Source organism: Littorina saxatilis, linkage group LG2 (genome assembly GCF_037325665.1).
Source record: "Littorina saxatilis isolate snail1 linkage group LG2, US_GU_Lsax_2.0, whole genome shotgun sequence".
Taxonomy (NCBI): Eukaryota; Metazoa; Mollusca; class Gastropoda; order Littorinimorpha; family Littorinidae; genus Littorina; species Littorina saxatilis.
The window spans coordinates 2958018-2975709 of NC_090246.1; the positions used below are offsets into that span (position 1 = coordinate 2958018).

At 43.1% G+C, this 17692-nt stretch overlaps 1 protein-coding gene and 1 long non-coding RNA gene across 4 annotated transcripts in view; one reads left to right on the top strand and one right to left on the bottom strand.

The window, feature by feature from the left end:
• Positions 1 to 17692, bottom strand: part of LOC138957999 (trichohyalin-like) — a 116123-nt gene that overhangs the window by 17039 nt on the left and 81392 nt on the right. For all 3 annotated transcript variants that reach the window (XM_070329023.1, XM_070329024.1, XM_070329021.1), the window contains 8 exons: positions 15829 to 15908; positions 15269 to 15404; positions 14654 to 14761; positions 12955 to 13137; positions 11552 to 11695; positions 10270 to 10356; positions 1839 to 1901; positions 1062 to 1114 (listed from right to left, as the gene is read on the bottom strand). In XM_070329023.1, the coding sequence (XP_070185124.1) occupies positions 1062 to 1114; positions 1839 to 1901; positions 10270 to 10356; positions 11552 to 11695; positions 12955 to 13137; positions 14654 to 14761; positions 15269 to 15404; positions 15829 to 15908 (854 nt within the window). The remainder of the gene's footprint in view (positions 1 to 1061; positions 1115 to 1838; positions 1902 to 10269; positions 10357 to 11551; positions 11696 to 12954; positions 13138 to 14653; positions 14762 to 15268; positions 15405 to 15828; positions 15909 to 17692) is intronic.
• LOC138957996 (uncharacterized) lies at positions 4275 to 7446 on the top strand. Its single transcript, XR_011453261.1, has 3 exons — positions 4275 to 4492; positions 4744 to 4828; positions 6474 to 7446. It is a non-coding gene; the product is annotated as an uncharacterized lncRNA (long non-coding RNA).

Sequence of the window (17692 nt, forward strand, 5' to 3'; positions counted from 1 at the left end):
CTGACAGATTAATCAGAAAAACATTTGCCAATTTCAGTCTTAAAAGTGAGAGAAGGGAGAACTCAACAACAACAATAGCAGGTATTTGTTTCACAAAACATCATTATCTTTTAAATAGCACTTAATTGCCGTAATAACAAATTTCAGTCTGAAAAGTGAGAGAAGGTATTTGCTTCGCCATTATCTTTCATAACAGAATTACCAATGCAGCAGAAATGTGCACGTACACTAGCACCACTGAAACAAGAGGCGAAGCCATCAAGGCTCACGTAAGAAATCGACAAACAGTAACACAAACTCAATCACTCCGTCACACATACACACACACACACACACACACACACACACACACACACACACACACACACACACACACACACACACACACACACACACAGTAAGCATTGGTGACACTGTGCAAGAAAGCGAGACACTAGATCTAGATATGTCTGTCTGCATGTAGCCTACTTACAGGGACACGACTAAGAGTAATACCTAATATTCTGGACTCGCAACGAAATATACAAACACATGACAATGAACAACGTTTCGACCTAATGGTCTTCAACAGGTTAAAAAAAAAATGAAACCAACAATACAAATATCAAAACGACTTATCAGAGAAGATGATGTCCTCCAAGCGCAAAAGAAGGGGGAAGGGAGATAAATCAAAAAGAAAAATGAGCAATGAAAAATGAAACCAAAACAAATCAGAATGATAACGCTTGAAGGGCCTGAAGTTGAAAGAGAGAGAGAGAGAGAGAGAGAGAGAGAGAGAGAGAGAGAGAGAGAGAGAGAGAGAGAGAGAGAGAGAGAGAGAGAGAGAGTCAACAATACCTGCGACACGAATGCCATCTAGTCTCGGCCCGCTCAAAGTAACAATGACCGAGACTTTCAGTGCGTGTGACGTCTTCAAATGACGAAATGTTAGAGTTTCTACTACAGACATACACACGCACGCACATACGCACGCACGCACAGACAGACAAAGTTACGATCGCATAGGCTACACTTACGTGAGCCCCAAACTACCAAACAAAGACACTGCCAATGGAACTCACCTTTTAATATCATCTCGTAAGTGCTTTATTGCATTGTGCAGTTCCGAAATTGTCTGAAACAAAAAAGGAAGGTTCTTATCAATGTCAGCATACCATGCAGGACCTCCGAAAAGAAACTGGCATATATCTAACATGATGTGCTGGGCCTGATACAGGAATTAAAATTGCCCCATTTCCTTAAAGGCATATGTACGCGCTCCCGTGTTTACAAAGTGTAGTTTGCCCATAATCGATGTCAAACGCACCATAAGACCATGTAATGACGATATGTCGCCATGCGCGGACCATATACATGCATTACAGCTTGTTCTGGCCTCTGAAAAAGTGAGGATGTCAACAAAGACGCAGAGTTATTTCCCTTGCGTCAACGTTCCCTCTGTTGGCAAATCTATAAATAGGACGATCTAGATCAAAATAAAAATTCAAATATCTCAACATTTAAGGGGTCCTAGACCACAATATCTTGCAGGGAACTTAATTTAGCATGTCTCCAGCTGTTGGTAAAGCAATTAGTGTGTATAGTCATCGAGTACATATGGCTTTAAAACAAAGAGATAGAAGGAAAGAAAGAAGGGGAAAAAAAGAGAAAGAAAGAAAGAACAAACACTCATGAGTTCCTACTGCTGCTATCTACCATCTGTCACTGCATGTGCAGCAAATAATCAGCTGTACGTTACAAAACCAGATGATGTTATCTACTCTCATAAATGAAAAATATGTTGTGAGCTGTGTAAGAACATGACATTTTTTCATCATTCCTTCAAATTCAGGACATACCTCTGACGATTTCTTGCCTTTTTCCATGTACTCCCTCTCTATGTTTTTCAGTCTGTCGTTTGTCTGAAAACAAAAAGGCACACCGTTGTGACCACACAGACAAAACCTCATACCAAACTAAACTAAGCATATAAAAATAGATGTTTTGCTTCTACATACACAATTTCTCTCTGTCAAGGTCAGTCTGATTTTGAGTAAGATTTCAAGATTTCAAAATATTACTGACAGATATGCCATTGTGCCGGCAATGTATATCCGTGGAACAACCACACTTCAAACCTTGCTTCACATATCAATGTGAACAGACACTGTGCTGCCTTGATTTTTTGTTTAACCTGCAGCCGTATAGGGATAATATACTACCTGTATCAGTACATCAGAGCTGCAGCCGTATAGGGATAATACTACCTGTATGTACATCAGAGCTGCAGCCGTATAGGGATAATACTACCTGTATGTACATCAGAGCTGCAGCCGTATAGGGATAATACTACCTGTATGTACATCAGAGCTGCAGCCGTATAGGGATAATACGTACCTGTATGTACATCAGAGCTGCAGCCATATAGGGATAATACGTACCTGTATGTACATCAGAGCTGCAGCCGTATAGGGATAATACTACCTGTATGTACATCAGAGCTGCAGCCGTATAGGGATAATACTACCTGTATGTACATCAGAGCTGCAGCCGTATAGGGATAATACTACCTGTATGTACATCAGAGCTGCAGCCGTATAGGGATAATACTACCTGTATGTACATCAGAGCTGCAGCCGTATAGGGATAATACTACCTGTATGTACATCAGAGCTGCAGCCGTATAGGGATAATACGTACCTGTATGTACATCAGAGCTGCAGCCGTATAGGGATAATACGTACCTGTATTTGTGAACGGCTCAGATCATGGGTGAAATTGACACCACCAGATTAAAATGCTCATTTTAAAGCCATCCATTTGAATTAAAAGGAAACAAAGCATACCACACTGCTTAGTTTGAAATGAACAAAAACGAAATGAAAGGAACCAACAACATTGTTTTGTGTGTGTGGATTTTAAACACATTTTATTCACAAAACACGGCAGAAAATGGCGACTGATTTGTTGCACAGCGACAGTACACTTTTTAAACCCAGGCCAGTACTTTCATCAATGACAGAAGAAAGCAATGGAGGCCTGCATACTACAGTCTTATTGTTCTTTTATGTGCCTGAGGGATAAAATGCTGCAGTAAACTGACTTTTAAGACGTCATTGCACTCGGAAGATTTGTCTTCCGCTAATAACTTTGGTGTCACACGTTATGGGCAAACTTGAGGCAGGTCGCATTCTTGCAAAATATCATTAACAACAAAGAAAAGTCATTTTTAGCATAGAAATAGAAAAGCTTTACCATAATAATGTGTTTTAAAAAAGAAAAACATTATAGTGTCGGCAGAACACGACTCTCGTTAAGTCAAATGAGTTTCGTGTCACATCGTTATGGGCGGAAGATTGTGTTCAAACGCTGTAGTAGACGAAAATTGTATTGAAAAATTGCTGTCTGTATCATAATTAGCGCCCATAGACTTTTGATGCACCAAATATTGTGTGAAAATATGACGCAATTGAGAGCGTGACCTCATAGTTCGTTCCGTCAAACTTATCAAACCTGTTATGGGCGTGAGATTTTGTCAGTGATGTTCTTGTTTTGGACTTTTGCGCTGTCCCAATGAAGCTGGAACAAATCCAAAGGTAAGAAATGTTTCTTCTATTGTATCCAAAGTCATTGGTTGAAACTGAATTCTATTAAATACGTTTCAGCACTTGGAAATACGTGATTTGTAATGTTCTGTGATTCCCGAATTCGTGGCCGTCAAAGTAATGGGGTCTGTTAGTTAACTTTTTGGTGTTTTTCTTAAGCTTAAAAGCTGTTGCGTTTATTTGTCATGATGTCAACACATGAATTGTCTTCCGCGTGCAGGAACGGATGAGCACAGCCACATCAAACGTCGGTTTGTGTATGTGCCTGCAGAAGATGTGAACAGGCACAGGCCAGAGCGGACAGGGACAAAGCCACTGAAGAACACACAGAGACTTCACTGCGTGAAGGGAATCCAACCTTTCGTGGTTGCAACACGAGAGCGCTCTTGTTTTTGCCAGGGCTGCCAAGAAGATGCTGACTGTGAAAATGCTGAAATTGCTGGAGACTGGAACGTGTCGCGACTTGCACCTCCAAGACGGAGACAAGCACGGGCAGACCAGCCAACGGCCCCCGGACACGCTTCGCCTGTGCAGCTACCACAGCAGCCAGCTGCGCCCGTACACCTGCCAGATCAGTCAGCTACGCCCGGACACCTGCCAAATCAGCCAGCTACGCCCGGACACCTGCCAGATCAACCAGCGACGCCCGTACACCTGCCACATCAGCCCGGACACCTGCCAAATCAGCCAGCTACGCCCGGACACCTGCCAGATCAACCAGCGACGCCCGTACACCTGCCAGATCAGCCAACAACGCCCGGACACCAGCCAGATCAGCCAGCTACGCCCGTACACCTGCCACATCAGCCAGCTACGCCCGCACACCTGCCAGATAAGCCATCTACGCGCGTTCACCTGCCAGATCAGCCATCGACGCCTCAACAGCTGCCAGACCATCCAGCAAAGAGGTAGACCTAAAGACTTTAACATGAATTGTAATAATGTAAATATTTCATAAGACTAAAAGTAAAACTGGTTGCAATTGCACACACTGGTTTCACTATAATTATTTTAAAATCGTACGTACAGAATCTATATTGATCACTCTCATTCACATGCACCAAGAATACTTTTTTCAACAAAAGAATGAGGAATTCAAAATTTGAATAAAATACTAAAGTCAGTTCACACACTCTGACACAGATTTTCTTTTTAACAGGGAACTCAAGATTGGGGACTACGTGTGAGCCTACCTGTTGACTGTCAATGGGATTGCAGCCAAGGGAAAGCATTGTGTTGCAGTAGTAAGTTTGATTGAGCGCATTAATGCATAGCACAACACTACACGGTGTGATAATTTCGCAATCACTTTTTTCAATTTATTGATAGCTAGTACTGTAATAGCATATTACTTAGTGTAGCACGCAATAACTGATACTGTCATCATTTTCACGAGTTTTCATTCACAAACACCTGGGAAATAAATCTCATGTTCCCGATGCAATAAATCCCCGGTTACCATAGTTGCAGGAAGCGGGCTATACATGGATGATCAAAAGCAAACCCAATAGAAACGCTCGGGGATTCTTCGGCTCTTTTCATTGGCGTTTCACCAGACCTAGACAGACGACACTACTTTGCAAAGTTCCAAAAAACGAACTGACAAACTGGCACAAGTAAACTAAAAACAAAACTACTTCATGAAAGGTCATAAATTCATCACAAACAAATGAAACCTAGTGATACGCTTTGTCTTCGTACAAGGTCATGGAGTGCGTGTATCTGTGTTTCGATACACAGACGTTCAGAGAAACAGGAACGTCAAGTTCAAGTCAAACCAATTGACCCCTGACACACACATTTTGACCCGTGCACAAGACGCTGTATCGCTAAACGAAGCGCAAATAAGAAATAATAATAAAAGCAAAGAACAGAGCAACGAGATATGCAAACATCTAACAAAGCCGAGCAAGCAGAATGACAGGTCTAATGAAAAACAAAGAGGCACTGAGTCGGAAACAAGATCGCGATTCTTTCCTTCGCTGCACGACGCACATCTTCTGTGACCTTTGACCCAACGTACCTTGCTTGCACGATGTAAATCTTATGTGAGCTTTGACCAAACGTAGCTTCCACATTCAATCACTAAGCTTAGATATTTACAACTGAAAACCAAGGGGGTGGAATACTGAGAGGAACCTACCGAACTGTGCAACCTGGCATACTTATCTCAACATTTTATGAACTCAAAACACAGAAAGTTGCTTTCACACGCCAACATCTTATAATGTTGTTAAACCGTGTATACACAAAGATGACATTTTTGTCAAATCATACTTGTGCGTTGACAGAGCTTTTTACGTCATGTATTTGATCTCAACTGTTGACTCGTGATTTGTAGAAATGTAAAACATTTTACAAATCGCGGGGCGCGCCGCGTGATTTGAAACCACTGTTTTACAAATCACGTGGCACACCGCGAGATATGTAAAACATTTTTTTTTTACAAATGACGTAAATGCGCCCGATATTTTCTTGTCATCTCGAAAGTCCAGGGATCTATCAGCTTGGCAGTAATTACGATGTTGAGAATGTTTTTGAGAACTCGCGTGCACGTGTTTGTGACGGACACACCGACAGACAAACAAATCTGCGCTTATCACGCTTCGAAATCGAATTATAGAAAATAATAACATGTGCAGATTTACTCAAACACTTCCATTTTCATGTGGATTTTTGGCCTGGTTGACTGGGATCTGGACAACAAATATTAATACTAATAAAATGAAAAGGCATGTATTACTTTGTGGTTTTAGGTTCGACGTAATTTGTAAAATGTTTTTACAGTTTTACAAATCACAGGTTAACATCAACTTCCATGGTAGTAAATAAATATAATACTCTGCAACGGATTTAGGGATGAGTTGGTACTTATTGTATTTGTTCCAGATCGACAAGCTGGAAGAGGAAGGTGTTCAGGTCCGGTTGATGAAACGTGTGAGGAGCCACTACGTTTTCTTGGGATTGGATGACAAAACCTTCGTGTTCCATGAGGAAATTGTCAAGAAAATGTCTACAGTATTAGCAGAATAGATTCAAAGGGCAAACATTTTTTTGATTGACCTGCACCGAATCACTCTTTGCCCTACAAAGTCCAGAAGATGTGGGTCTTGTACGACCCATACTTTCTAACTGTGACAAGGTGAACTGCCAACACTCATAGAGTTATGTTATGTCCGGTCATTTAATTGTTTGTCTCTTTCAGTCCTTATCTAATTATCTCCCCCTGACCCATTGTTTCTGCCTTCAGGATCGCTGTGTTTATTGTAAACTTGGAAGTGTGTCTTAGATGCTGGACCCTGATTGGTTAATTGTTTAAAAGGACGCGCGCTATTCCCAGATGGGGGCCCGGTAGCTCAGTTGGTAGAGTTTTTCGTTTCATGCTAAGTCACTGTATAATGTTCCCCCATGTAATGCATATCAGAATGTTTGTCTCGAGTTCTACTTGTTATGTGTATGATATACGTTTGCCGATTATCTCAGTTTGGAGAGTTTTGTTATTTTCTGCATCGAAGAAGTTTCAGTGCCTTCGCTAGAACCGTTATTTTTCTATCCTATTAAATAAATATCGGTTTTTACGTAATGTTACTTATTTTGCTGGAAAGTTAAAGGTCGTAGCTTTAATTTGATGTATTGGTTGTTAGAATTAGTTATGTTCCTTTTTTGTCAACTGAGTGTAAAGGTATTGCGAGAAACATAGACTGATTCTGTGTTTCCAGCCGTATTCAGGCCGAATTTTCCCCCTGCTAGTCAGTTCATTCCAATAAAATATGCGGCCAACTTGAATGCATTATCATAAAATATGTTGAAACAGTGTTGCCTCAATGTGTGTGGATGCATTGGAATGTCTTGGTGTCTACGTTATGCGCTCACATAAGATAAGATTTGATATAACAAAATATTAACGGAAAACCGTTACAGCGACCATTTTCTGTTTCGTTTTGCTCTTAGTACTGAAACGAATACAGATGAGGGTTTCTGTCATTGTTCTGTAAAATGTGGGGAGCCTGCTACCTAAGGTGTTAGATTTATTGCACATCAACTGCAGCTACCCGGCAAAAACACCATCCAGAACCACGATCCAATATGGCGGTCACTCTCTTTTACACGCTAAATCAGCCTGACTGCCCGGTAGATTTACACGGAATGGGTATGCCCTGTAAGTTCAGATACCAAACAAACTCTCTGGGGTAAAAAATCTGAATATCGTTCAGTTTAAGTCACCGTTTCCACGGTTGAAAGTGAGTCATACCATCAAAAACGCTATTTTGAGGGTAGGCGTGGTCAAGGACCTGTGACGTCATAGTACAATATTGCTCAAATCCAGGAACAACGGTTTTGAGAAGAAGAAATGCATATCTTTGAATACACATAAGTCTGTGACCCAAACACGGCTGTTAAACATCTGATCAATAGCACTGAAGACATATCCTTAACTTGTTTGGTATACCTGTATGAGCAGAAGAATTTGCGGCAACCAACACAGAAAGACTGTCAAAGTCTGGAACGCTTGTTTCTTTTTGCGTTTTTCGCCGTTTTGCATCCTACAGACTCTAAGCAACAGTACTATATCACTTAGAGTGCATTCTCTTGCACTTTATTTTTGACCGTCTGTGCAACACTTCAGTGACCCATGATCTAAGCTGTTCACATGTACATCAGAGCTGCAGCCGTATAGGGATAATACTACCTGTATGTACATCAGAGCTGCAGCCGTATAGGGATAATACTACCTGTATGTACATCAGAGCTGCAGCCGTATAGGGATAATACTACCTGTATGTACATCAGAGCTGCAGCCGTATAGGGATAATACTACCTGTATGTACATCAGAGCTGCATACCACAATAACTCATTTTGTTTAGCCCTTCATGTAGGGAATCATTTGCACCACTAATCATTCTCAGGTAATTTGCATGTTAGCTTTTTATTGACATGAAACATATTTGTAATCATGCATGCCCAATAGGTAGCTCTGTGCTTCTTAAATGTGGACAAATATACACCACCATATATAACATACCATCTGCGTGGCTTCATGATAGTGCCCAGTACTACTTTTAGTATGTCCCGTGGGCTCCTGTTTTTTTCTCTCCCTAGAATGCGCATTAGGTCACACACTATTATCCATCTCAGTATAATGATGTTATTTCAATAGACACATTGTGGAAATAACTCTGTCAGGTTTTTATGGGTTGTGGTGGAGTTTGCTTTTCCTTGCAAACATTGAGTCCAACAACATGTGACTTTCTCCACAAAAAGAGCATAATAATGAGGGGACAGTGCAGAAAGCACAGATCAGAGCTAATCCTCACTGGCACAGATCAGAGCTAATCCTCACTGGCACAGATCAGAGCTAATCCTCACTGGCACAGATCAGAGCTAATCCTCACTGGGATGTCAGTTGTTTGCATGATTTCACTGGCACAGATCAGAGCTAATCCTCACTGGCACAGATCAGAGCTAATCCTCACTGGCACAGATCAGAGCTAATCCTCACTGGTACAGATCAGAGCTAATCCTCACTGACACAGATCAGAGCTAATCCTCACTGGTACAGATCAGAGCTAATCCTCACTGGTACAGATCAGAGCTAATCCTCACTGGGATGTCAGTTGTTTGCATGATTTCACTGGTACAGATCAGAGCTAATCCTCACTGGTACAGATCAGAGCTAATCCTCACTGGCACAGATCAGAGCTATTCCTCACTGGGATGTCAGTTGTTTGCATGATTTCACTGGCACATATCGTTGCCACGTGCAGAATATACACGCAGTGTACTAGTGATTCAGGCCACTGTGGACTAAACAGCCACCTAAAAAGGATCGGCATCAGACAGTCGGCCCTGTGCCATTGTGGAAAGGCGGACCAGACACCGGACCACTTCCTGCAGACCTGCCAACTCCACTGCAGTGAGAGGAAACATGTCTGGCCCACAGGGACATCGCTGCACACCAAGCTATGGGGCAGCACTCAGGACCTGGAAATGACAGCCCACTTCGTCAACATCACGGGCCAAAGAATCTAGACACAGCCATCGTCGAACGCTGAAGAAGTGTACTAGTGATTCAGGCCTACAATGTCAGGTGTGGCTTGACTCAGCGTTTCTATGGAAAAGCAAGGGAAAAGAAGGAACATGGTATATTTGTGACGAGCGGGCGCTGAGCAAAGGCTGGTGTTAATATACGCAGCAAGCCGCAGCATAGCTGTGCTGCAGCTGCTCTGCTTGCAGTGTTTGCTTCTTAATATGCTTTCCTTGTGCTGCACGCAGCGTTTAGTCATATCACTGAAAGGAACAGCAACCGCAACCCATTCCACGTCATCCCAGAACGAACTTTTCCTTGCTGCGCCATGTTCCGCGTAATTCGACATGAATTTGCACAAAAAATAACACAAAGCACAAAATGGTGCCAGAGATCCAGATTGGAACCCAGTTTCGAAGAAATCTCGTCACACTCGCGATGTCGTTATAAGGTTAAAACGTGTCATTTTAATGCGCCACTGTCAACCAACCAATTAGCGTCTACTGCGGGGGACACACCTTTCTACCGCTCAAAGCAAAATCTGCGTAGAGAATTTCACTGCATGCAGCTGCGCGCAGTAGTTTTTGACACTTTGCACAGCTGCATGCAGCTACACGCAGCGTATATTAAGAACAGGCTTAACGCTGACAAGTGCTCACCTTTTCCAGCAGTCTCTCTGTCTCGGCGCTGTGCGTCTTCTGCAGCTCCAGTCTCTGCTGCTCTGCGTCAGTTCTCAGGCGAGCAAACTGCACACACAATGCTTTCATTAACGCAACATTACTGGCAGAAAAGAATGGTAAAATTGTCATTATGTCGTCACTGGCCTTCGAAGACCTCGTAACTTACATTAACCCGATTTTCGGATTTTTGCATGGTTCCGTCCCTTGATTTTTTCCCTATCATCTGTGAAAAGCTTGTAACTCTATCTATTTTGCAAAGGTCTTTTTCCCCTGATTTTAAAAACCTCGTATTGCGTTGGGTGTTGAGACATTGGCGGGAAAACCTCGTATTGTCTGTTTGAATCCCTGTGAGTCTGTTGAAAATCCTCGTAATTGTTCCTTAAATTCAAAACAAAAAGGTGAAAACCTCGTATCTACTTGTTTTGATCTGGCGAAGAGGAATTTGATTTTTAAAACACTCTTTTGTCATTATCTCAGAACTATGATTTTGAAGATACGAGGTCTTGGAAGGCCACCGACGATGTTTACCCTCTCTGAATAATCAGAAAAGAACTGTGTTGGTTGGTATGTTACTATTGCTTATCGTCTCTTCGGCAGTTAACGCTATTCCAGAGCGATGCAAGTTTGTTTCCTTTTTCAGTTCACATGGTAAACTCCATGATTAAAACTATTTACAATCAGGTCTATCAATGTAAAAAGACGGTTCTAAAACGTCATCACTTTCACATTTTGTACTTCAAATCTTGATTTCTTTTAAAAAGTTAATAATTTTGTCCGGGGAACATCCCAGCAGAAGAGAACTAAGCCCCGCAATAATATGATAGAGTCTACTCTATTGTAGTGTTCTCTCAGTACCCCTATCTTCCCCCCACAACAATATGATAGAGTCTACTCTATTGTAGTGTTCTCTCAGTACCCCTATCTTCCCCCCACAACAATATGATAGAGTCTACTCTATTGTAGTGTTCTCTCAGTACCCCTATCTTCCCCCCACAATAATATGATAGAGTCTACTCTATTGTAGTGTTCTCTCAGTACCCCTATCTTCCCCCCACAATAATATAATAGAGTCTACTCTATTGTAGTGTTCTCTCAGTACCCCTATCTTCCCCCAACAACTTTAAAACGTAGCTCCAAGTGAATTTGGTCACCTGGGTTAAAAACAAAAATAAATATTGCTTTCGCGAAAATCCGCGCAATCACATATCGCGGAGATTTGGATTGCCTGACACAACAATGTTAGATCTACAAGAAAACCTACCTCCGCCTCGTGGTCTCGCTGCATCTTCTGTTTCTCCTCCTCCCTGAGCAGCCCCAGCTCCACCAGTTGCTGCTTCCTCAGCTGGTTGGCCTGCACCAGTTCTTCTCTCAGCTCCACCACCTGGGCTTCTAGCTCGCCTGATAACTGCACACACACACACACACAGTTTGTCATATAGATACAGACACTTGGCCTGCACCAGTTCTTCTCTCAGCTCCACCACCTGAGCTTCTAGCTCGCCTGACAACTGCACACACACACACACACACAGTTTGTCATATAGATACAGACACTTGGCCTGCACCAGTTCTTCTCTCAGCTCCACCACCTGGGCTTCTAGCTCGCCTGACAACTGCACACACACACACACACACACAGTTTGTCATATATATAGATACAGACACTTGGCCTGCACCAGTTCTTCTCTCAGCTCAACCACCTGGGCTTCTAGCTCGCCTGATAACTGCACACACACACACACACAGTTTGTCATATAGATACAGACACTTGGCCTGCACCAGTTCTTCTCTCAGCTCAACCACCTGAGCTTCAAGCTTGCCTGAAAACTGCACACACACACACTATTTGTACTCGCACAAACACGCCCAAGGTCATGTTCATATTCAAATGTCAGGTCACATATCCTGACAACTGTAAACACACATGCACCCAAGTTCATATACACAACAGGTCAAATACTATCACACAACTCCAGCAGTATAGACACAGACTCTGGGTCTTTTCATCCGTCTGTATAAGCATGCATAAGGCACAAAATAAGTGTTAGAGTACCACACACTGCCAGTCATATCAGTAAAGACATTGCCTGTTTGTCAGTACTGCTCTGCAGCTCTAGCACCTGTCTCCTGCCATTCATACACACAGGATGTTACTGGCTGCGTATTACTGGCCTACCAGGTGATACAGTGCATTAGTCCCCCCCCCCCCCCCCCCTTATTTTGGAGACAATACATTGTAATTCAGTCACACACTCCACACATACATTGGATTCGCCCCATGACTTATCAAAAACAATTCCATTCAGACTTCCATTCCCATTCAAATCTATAACTTACCATACCTTAGCTTGTTAGAAAAACTGCAAGATGAATCTACAAAAAAAGTGCTATACAAAGAAACTTTGTAAACACAAACGAATCTAACTAAGTAGTGTCTGCATTATCACAGACCTTAACGTGAACAAGTTAAGACAGACTAGTAAGTGCTAATCAAAGAATTTTGCACATATTAATAGAAAAGTAATACCAAACAATAAAATCACTCCATTTTCACTCAAGACAGCAACACTAACTAGCACATACTTGTGCAAAATTGAGACAGAAAAGTGAACCCCCCAAGGCTGCTCAAACAGCGCAGAAAACTGAGTTCAATGTGACACAAACCTTGGCATCTTTCTCCTGCCTCTCCTTGTAGCGAAACTCCAGCGCTTTCAGTTCGTTTCTGTGAGTCTCCCGCAACTGTTCCATCTCACGTTCGTGTTCGGACGTCAGGCATTCTTTCTGCACGTGCGTCTCGTGGAGTACCTGGGATTTCTCGTTCTCCAGCGTCATCCTGAGCTCTTGTAGCTGAAACAGTTGAGTGGTGATCCAACTCCTTTACCCTTAGCTTTATAATGTCTGATTTCCTTTCAATATTCTTTCTTTATTTGGTGTTTTACATCGTTTTCAACCACGAAGGTTACATCGCGACGGGGGAAGGGGGGAGATGGGATAGAGCCACTTGTCAATTGTTTCTTGTTCACAAAAGCACTAATCAAAAATTTGCTCCAGGGGCTTGCAACGTAGTACAATATATTACCTTACTGGGAGAATGCAAGTTTCCAGTACAAAGGACTTAACATTTCTTACATATATACTGCTTGACTAAAATCTTTACAAAAATTGACTATATTCTATACAAGAAACACTTAACATTAGGGTAAAAGGAGAAACAGAATCCGTTAGTCGCCTCTTACGACATGCTGGAGAGCATCGGGTAAATTCTTCCCCCTAACCCGCGGGGGGTTCCTTTCAATAGAAGACGGAAGTTCGGAAATAACTCTTGATATCTTATGTATTGTGAAATAGTGAATACTCTTGCTTTTAGTGAGTCAAACTCTCCCACATGACATTCCAGACAAGTCACTAGCAAGGGGGTGTCTGACACAAGTGGACAAGGAGCATGTGTACAAACCTGCCTATTATCAAGAAATTATTATTATTATTAGAAACCAAGAGTATTCACTCTTTCACATTCACATTACCCATACAAACCTGACAGAGTTATTTCTGCAATTCGTCTGTTCACTTCTTGGTGTTGTTTTTTTTTTAATCTCCACTGGTTGTAACAATGCTTTTAAGTTGCTGAGAACTTACGTTACATGTGTATTTATTGGTTGGCTTGAAGCATGATACAAAATACCGTGCAGAAAGACAGACTAAGTGCACTTTCTACACAATTATCTACTATCTATTTCTTTTCCTGTAAAAGTTATACAAAGTACAACATCAAACTTGTTTGAGTTCTGATTTCTGACTATTAGATACTTTTGAAGTGAAGTGTATCTGAGTACAGTACAGTAACTATATTACAATTGACAGCTACAGTAACTATATTACAATTGACAGCTACAGTAACTATATTACAATTGACAGCTACAGTAACTATATTACAATTGACAGCTACCTATTTTCCTCGCAGGTTAAGAAAGTGACAAAGTTTGGAAGCTTCAGAAAAAAAATACTACTTAAGTTAGCAGCGAAAAGCAAACTAATAATTATAATCATTTAGTAAACCAAGAGCACAAACATAAATTATATCTATATGTACATACCTGCACTAAAACAAGGTTAACACACACAAAGCATTGGCTTGAAAAGCTGAGGTACACTACACTCACAGACTACCTAGTTAATAGAAGATATTTAAAATTTAATCATATTTTCCAAAACTCACAGAATACCTAGTTAGTAGATATCTAAAATTTAATCATATTTTCCAAAACTCACAGAATACCTAGTTAGTAGATATCTAAAATTTAATCCTATTTCCCAAGAGTTTAAAGATATTCAAATTGAACAAAGACCAGGATGACGAGCGTACCTCGTGTTCGTGTTTGTATCGCTGGTCTTCCAGCTGGCGGGCAAACTCGCGGCCCTGTTTCTCCCGGGCTTGCTTGGACTTCTTCAGATCCGTCTCCACTTGGTCCATCTGACACACACACATCACACCGCCATACAGAATTGCTACCAGGAACAGGCACACAGTGGAACCTTCTCTTAAGACCCCCCAATTTAAGACATTCTTAAGACCCCCCAATTTAAGACATTCTTAAGACCCCCCAATTTAAGACATTCTTAAGACCCCCCAATTTAAGACATTCTTACACAGATCGAGACAGCCGTTCAGAGAAAGCGCTGCAGAGGTAAACAAGGATGGTCAAGTCTGTGTCAAATGTCATATTTTTGTGAAAAATACAAATAACATTTATGTATCGATCCATTTTAGTTAGAATTCCTTTAATTGTTTGACGATTGAATACAACAAAACGTGCACTCTTTTGGTCGTCTTAGCCAGCTGCTTAAATATTAGTTTTAGTCAGCCTCTGACATCACAATTGGCCTAAAGAAGGGCAACTTCAGTCTTCAATGGATACATAAAATGTTAGCCTTTTAATTAGTAAGCAAAGGTTTAACATGGGAAAAAAATGGTTATTACCTGGCGCTTCATGTCAGCGTAGATGTGGGTCTGGTTCTTGTCGACCTGCTGCTTGAACTCCTCCAGGGCTTTGTCTGCCTGAGATGCCTGCTCCCTGCTCGCGTCCTTCTGTTTCTTCAGCTCCGTGTCTTTCTCTCTGAAACAGGCATTCAGAACACACACAGTTCACACATGTTCCAGACTTGCCTAGCAGCATAAATACTTGTAAGGTTAACATAAAGTCACTAAGGACAGAATAACATTTAGTTGTATAAAACTGCAAATGTAAAAAGGATGGGAAGTGATTTTTTTACTCCTCCTTAATCGACGGTATCGTCAATGCTTTATGAAATGCAAGCCACCTTTTCCACTTTTGACGTTCAACATTGTCTCACTACCGTATATGAAGACTCCTTTTTTAAGACCAACCTTCTCATTATCATGTTCTGTTCATATAAGCCTCCATAAATATACATCCATTTTAAGACTCCCTCCCTTTTAAGACCTGGTGTTGTAAGGCCGTAACGGGGGTTCCAGTGTAAACCAAACACATCTATGACCAAGCCATGGTGTGGACTCACTGCACGACGTGTTCCAGACGTGACAGCTTGCGTTGCATCTCCTGCTCCAGCTGCTCCAGCTCTTTCTTCATGCTCCGCACCTGACACACACACACATCACATCCCATCACATCACATCAAATTCACTTTATTATCTCAATTTGAGAAATTACATTGGTGGCGCATAAACATGTGGACAAGCAGATGACTTAAACATATTACATTAAAATAAATGTTTGATTCTTATATAACCAACAACAAGATGGTCACACGTCGCAAGCTACGAGACATTGAGACAGATGCTTTTGGAGACGAAGCTGCCCTGCTGCTTGCCCAGCGAGACCCGTCCACTGACCCCGCCCATTTCTTCAGCTTGACTCTGGGCCAGCTCCTCGACAAACACGCCCCGCCATCTCTATGCGCAGTATCTGAGCGACAGCCGGCTCCCTGGTTCTCTGAGGACATCACAGCCGCCAAGATCGAGAGACGGCGAGCGGAGCGTGCATGGCGACACTCTGGCCTGGAGGTTCATAAGCAGATTCTCAGGGATGCGGTGCGTCGAGTCACGCAAGCCATCACTGCTGCCAAGATCGAGCACTTCCACGACTGCATCGTCAACGCCTCATCATCCAGGGAGCTGTTCTCCATCATGTCCTCTCTCCTGGGCTCCTCCCCCGCTGCCCCCTTACCCACTGCTCACCCACCACAGGATATCCCGGAGTTATTCTCGGAGTTCTTCAAGGACAAGATTGACAAGCTTCGGAAAACACTCGATAGGCAGCCCTTCGTCCCGTCCCCACCCTCCCCTTCCTTCTCCGGCTCCCCCCTCACGTGCTTTCAGCCTGTCACTCAAAACCACGTCAAGCGACTAATCACCAAGACGGCCATCAAGACCTGCGAGCTAGATCCCCTGCCAGGCTTCCTCTTCACCAAGTGTCTGGACAAGCTCCTGCCGTCTATCACAGATATCATCAACATATCCCTGGCCACAGGCGTCGTTCCCGACTGCTTCAAGTCTGCCGTTGTCCGCCCACTCATCAAGAAGCCCGGCCTTGACGTCAACGAGTTGAAGAACTACCGTCCTGTGTCCAACCTGCCCTTCCTCTCCAAGCTTCTGGAGCGTATCATCCTGGAGCAGTTGAGCGCCCACCTGTCTCGGAACTCGCTGATGCCAGTGTACCAGTCAGCGTACCGCCCTCACCACAGCACCGAGACGGCGCTCCTGCGAATCACCACGGACCTCCTGAACGCAACAGATAGCGGTCTCGTCTCTGCCCTTGTGCTGCTGGACCTTTCCGCGGCCTTCGACACAATCGACCACCAGCTACTCGTCGATCGCCTCAGTTCCACGTTCGGCATTCACGACACCGCCCTCTCTTGGTTTAGGAACTACCTCCAGAACCGCTCTCAGACTGTCACCACTGATTCGTTCTCTTCTCAGCCTGTCCCTGTCCGCTTCGGCGTCCCACAAGGATCTGTCCTCGGCCCTGTCCTTTTCACCCTGTACACCCAACCCCTCTCCCTGGTCATCGAACGCCACGGCCTGAACTACAACTCCTTTGCCGATGACACGCAGCTCCAGAACAGCGCCAAGCCGGAGGACGTTGACGATCTCCTTGGATCCATCTCCAGTTGTTTCACTGACATCAAGAACTGGATGACTGAGAACAAGCTGAAGCTGAACAGTGAGAAGACGGAGGCCCTTCTCGTTGGAACACGACAGAAGATTGCTTCCCTCACTGTGACCGACCTCCAGCTGGATGACGCGACTGTTCCATTCTCCCCTGCTGTCAAGAGCCTTGGCATCTTTCTCGACTCCACTCTCTCCATGCAGACACACATCTCCTTCATCATCAAGACCTGCTTTTTCCACCTACGACGCATC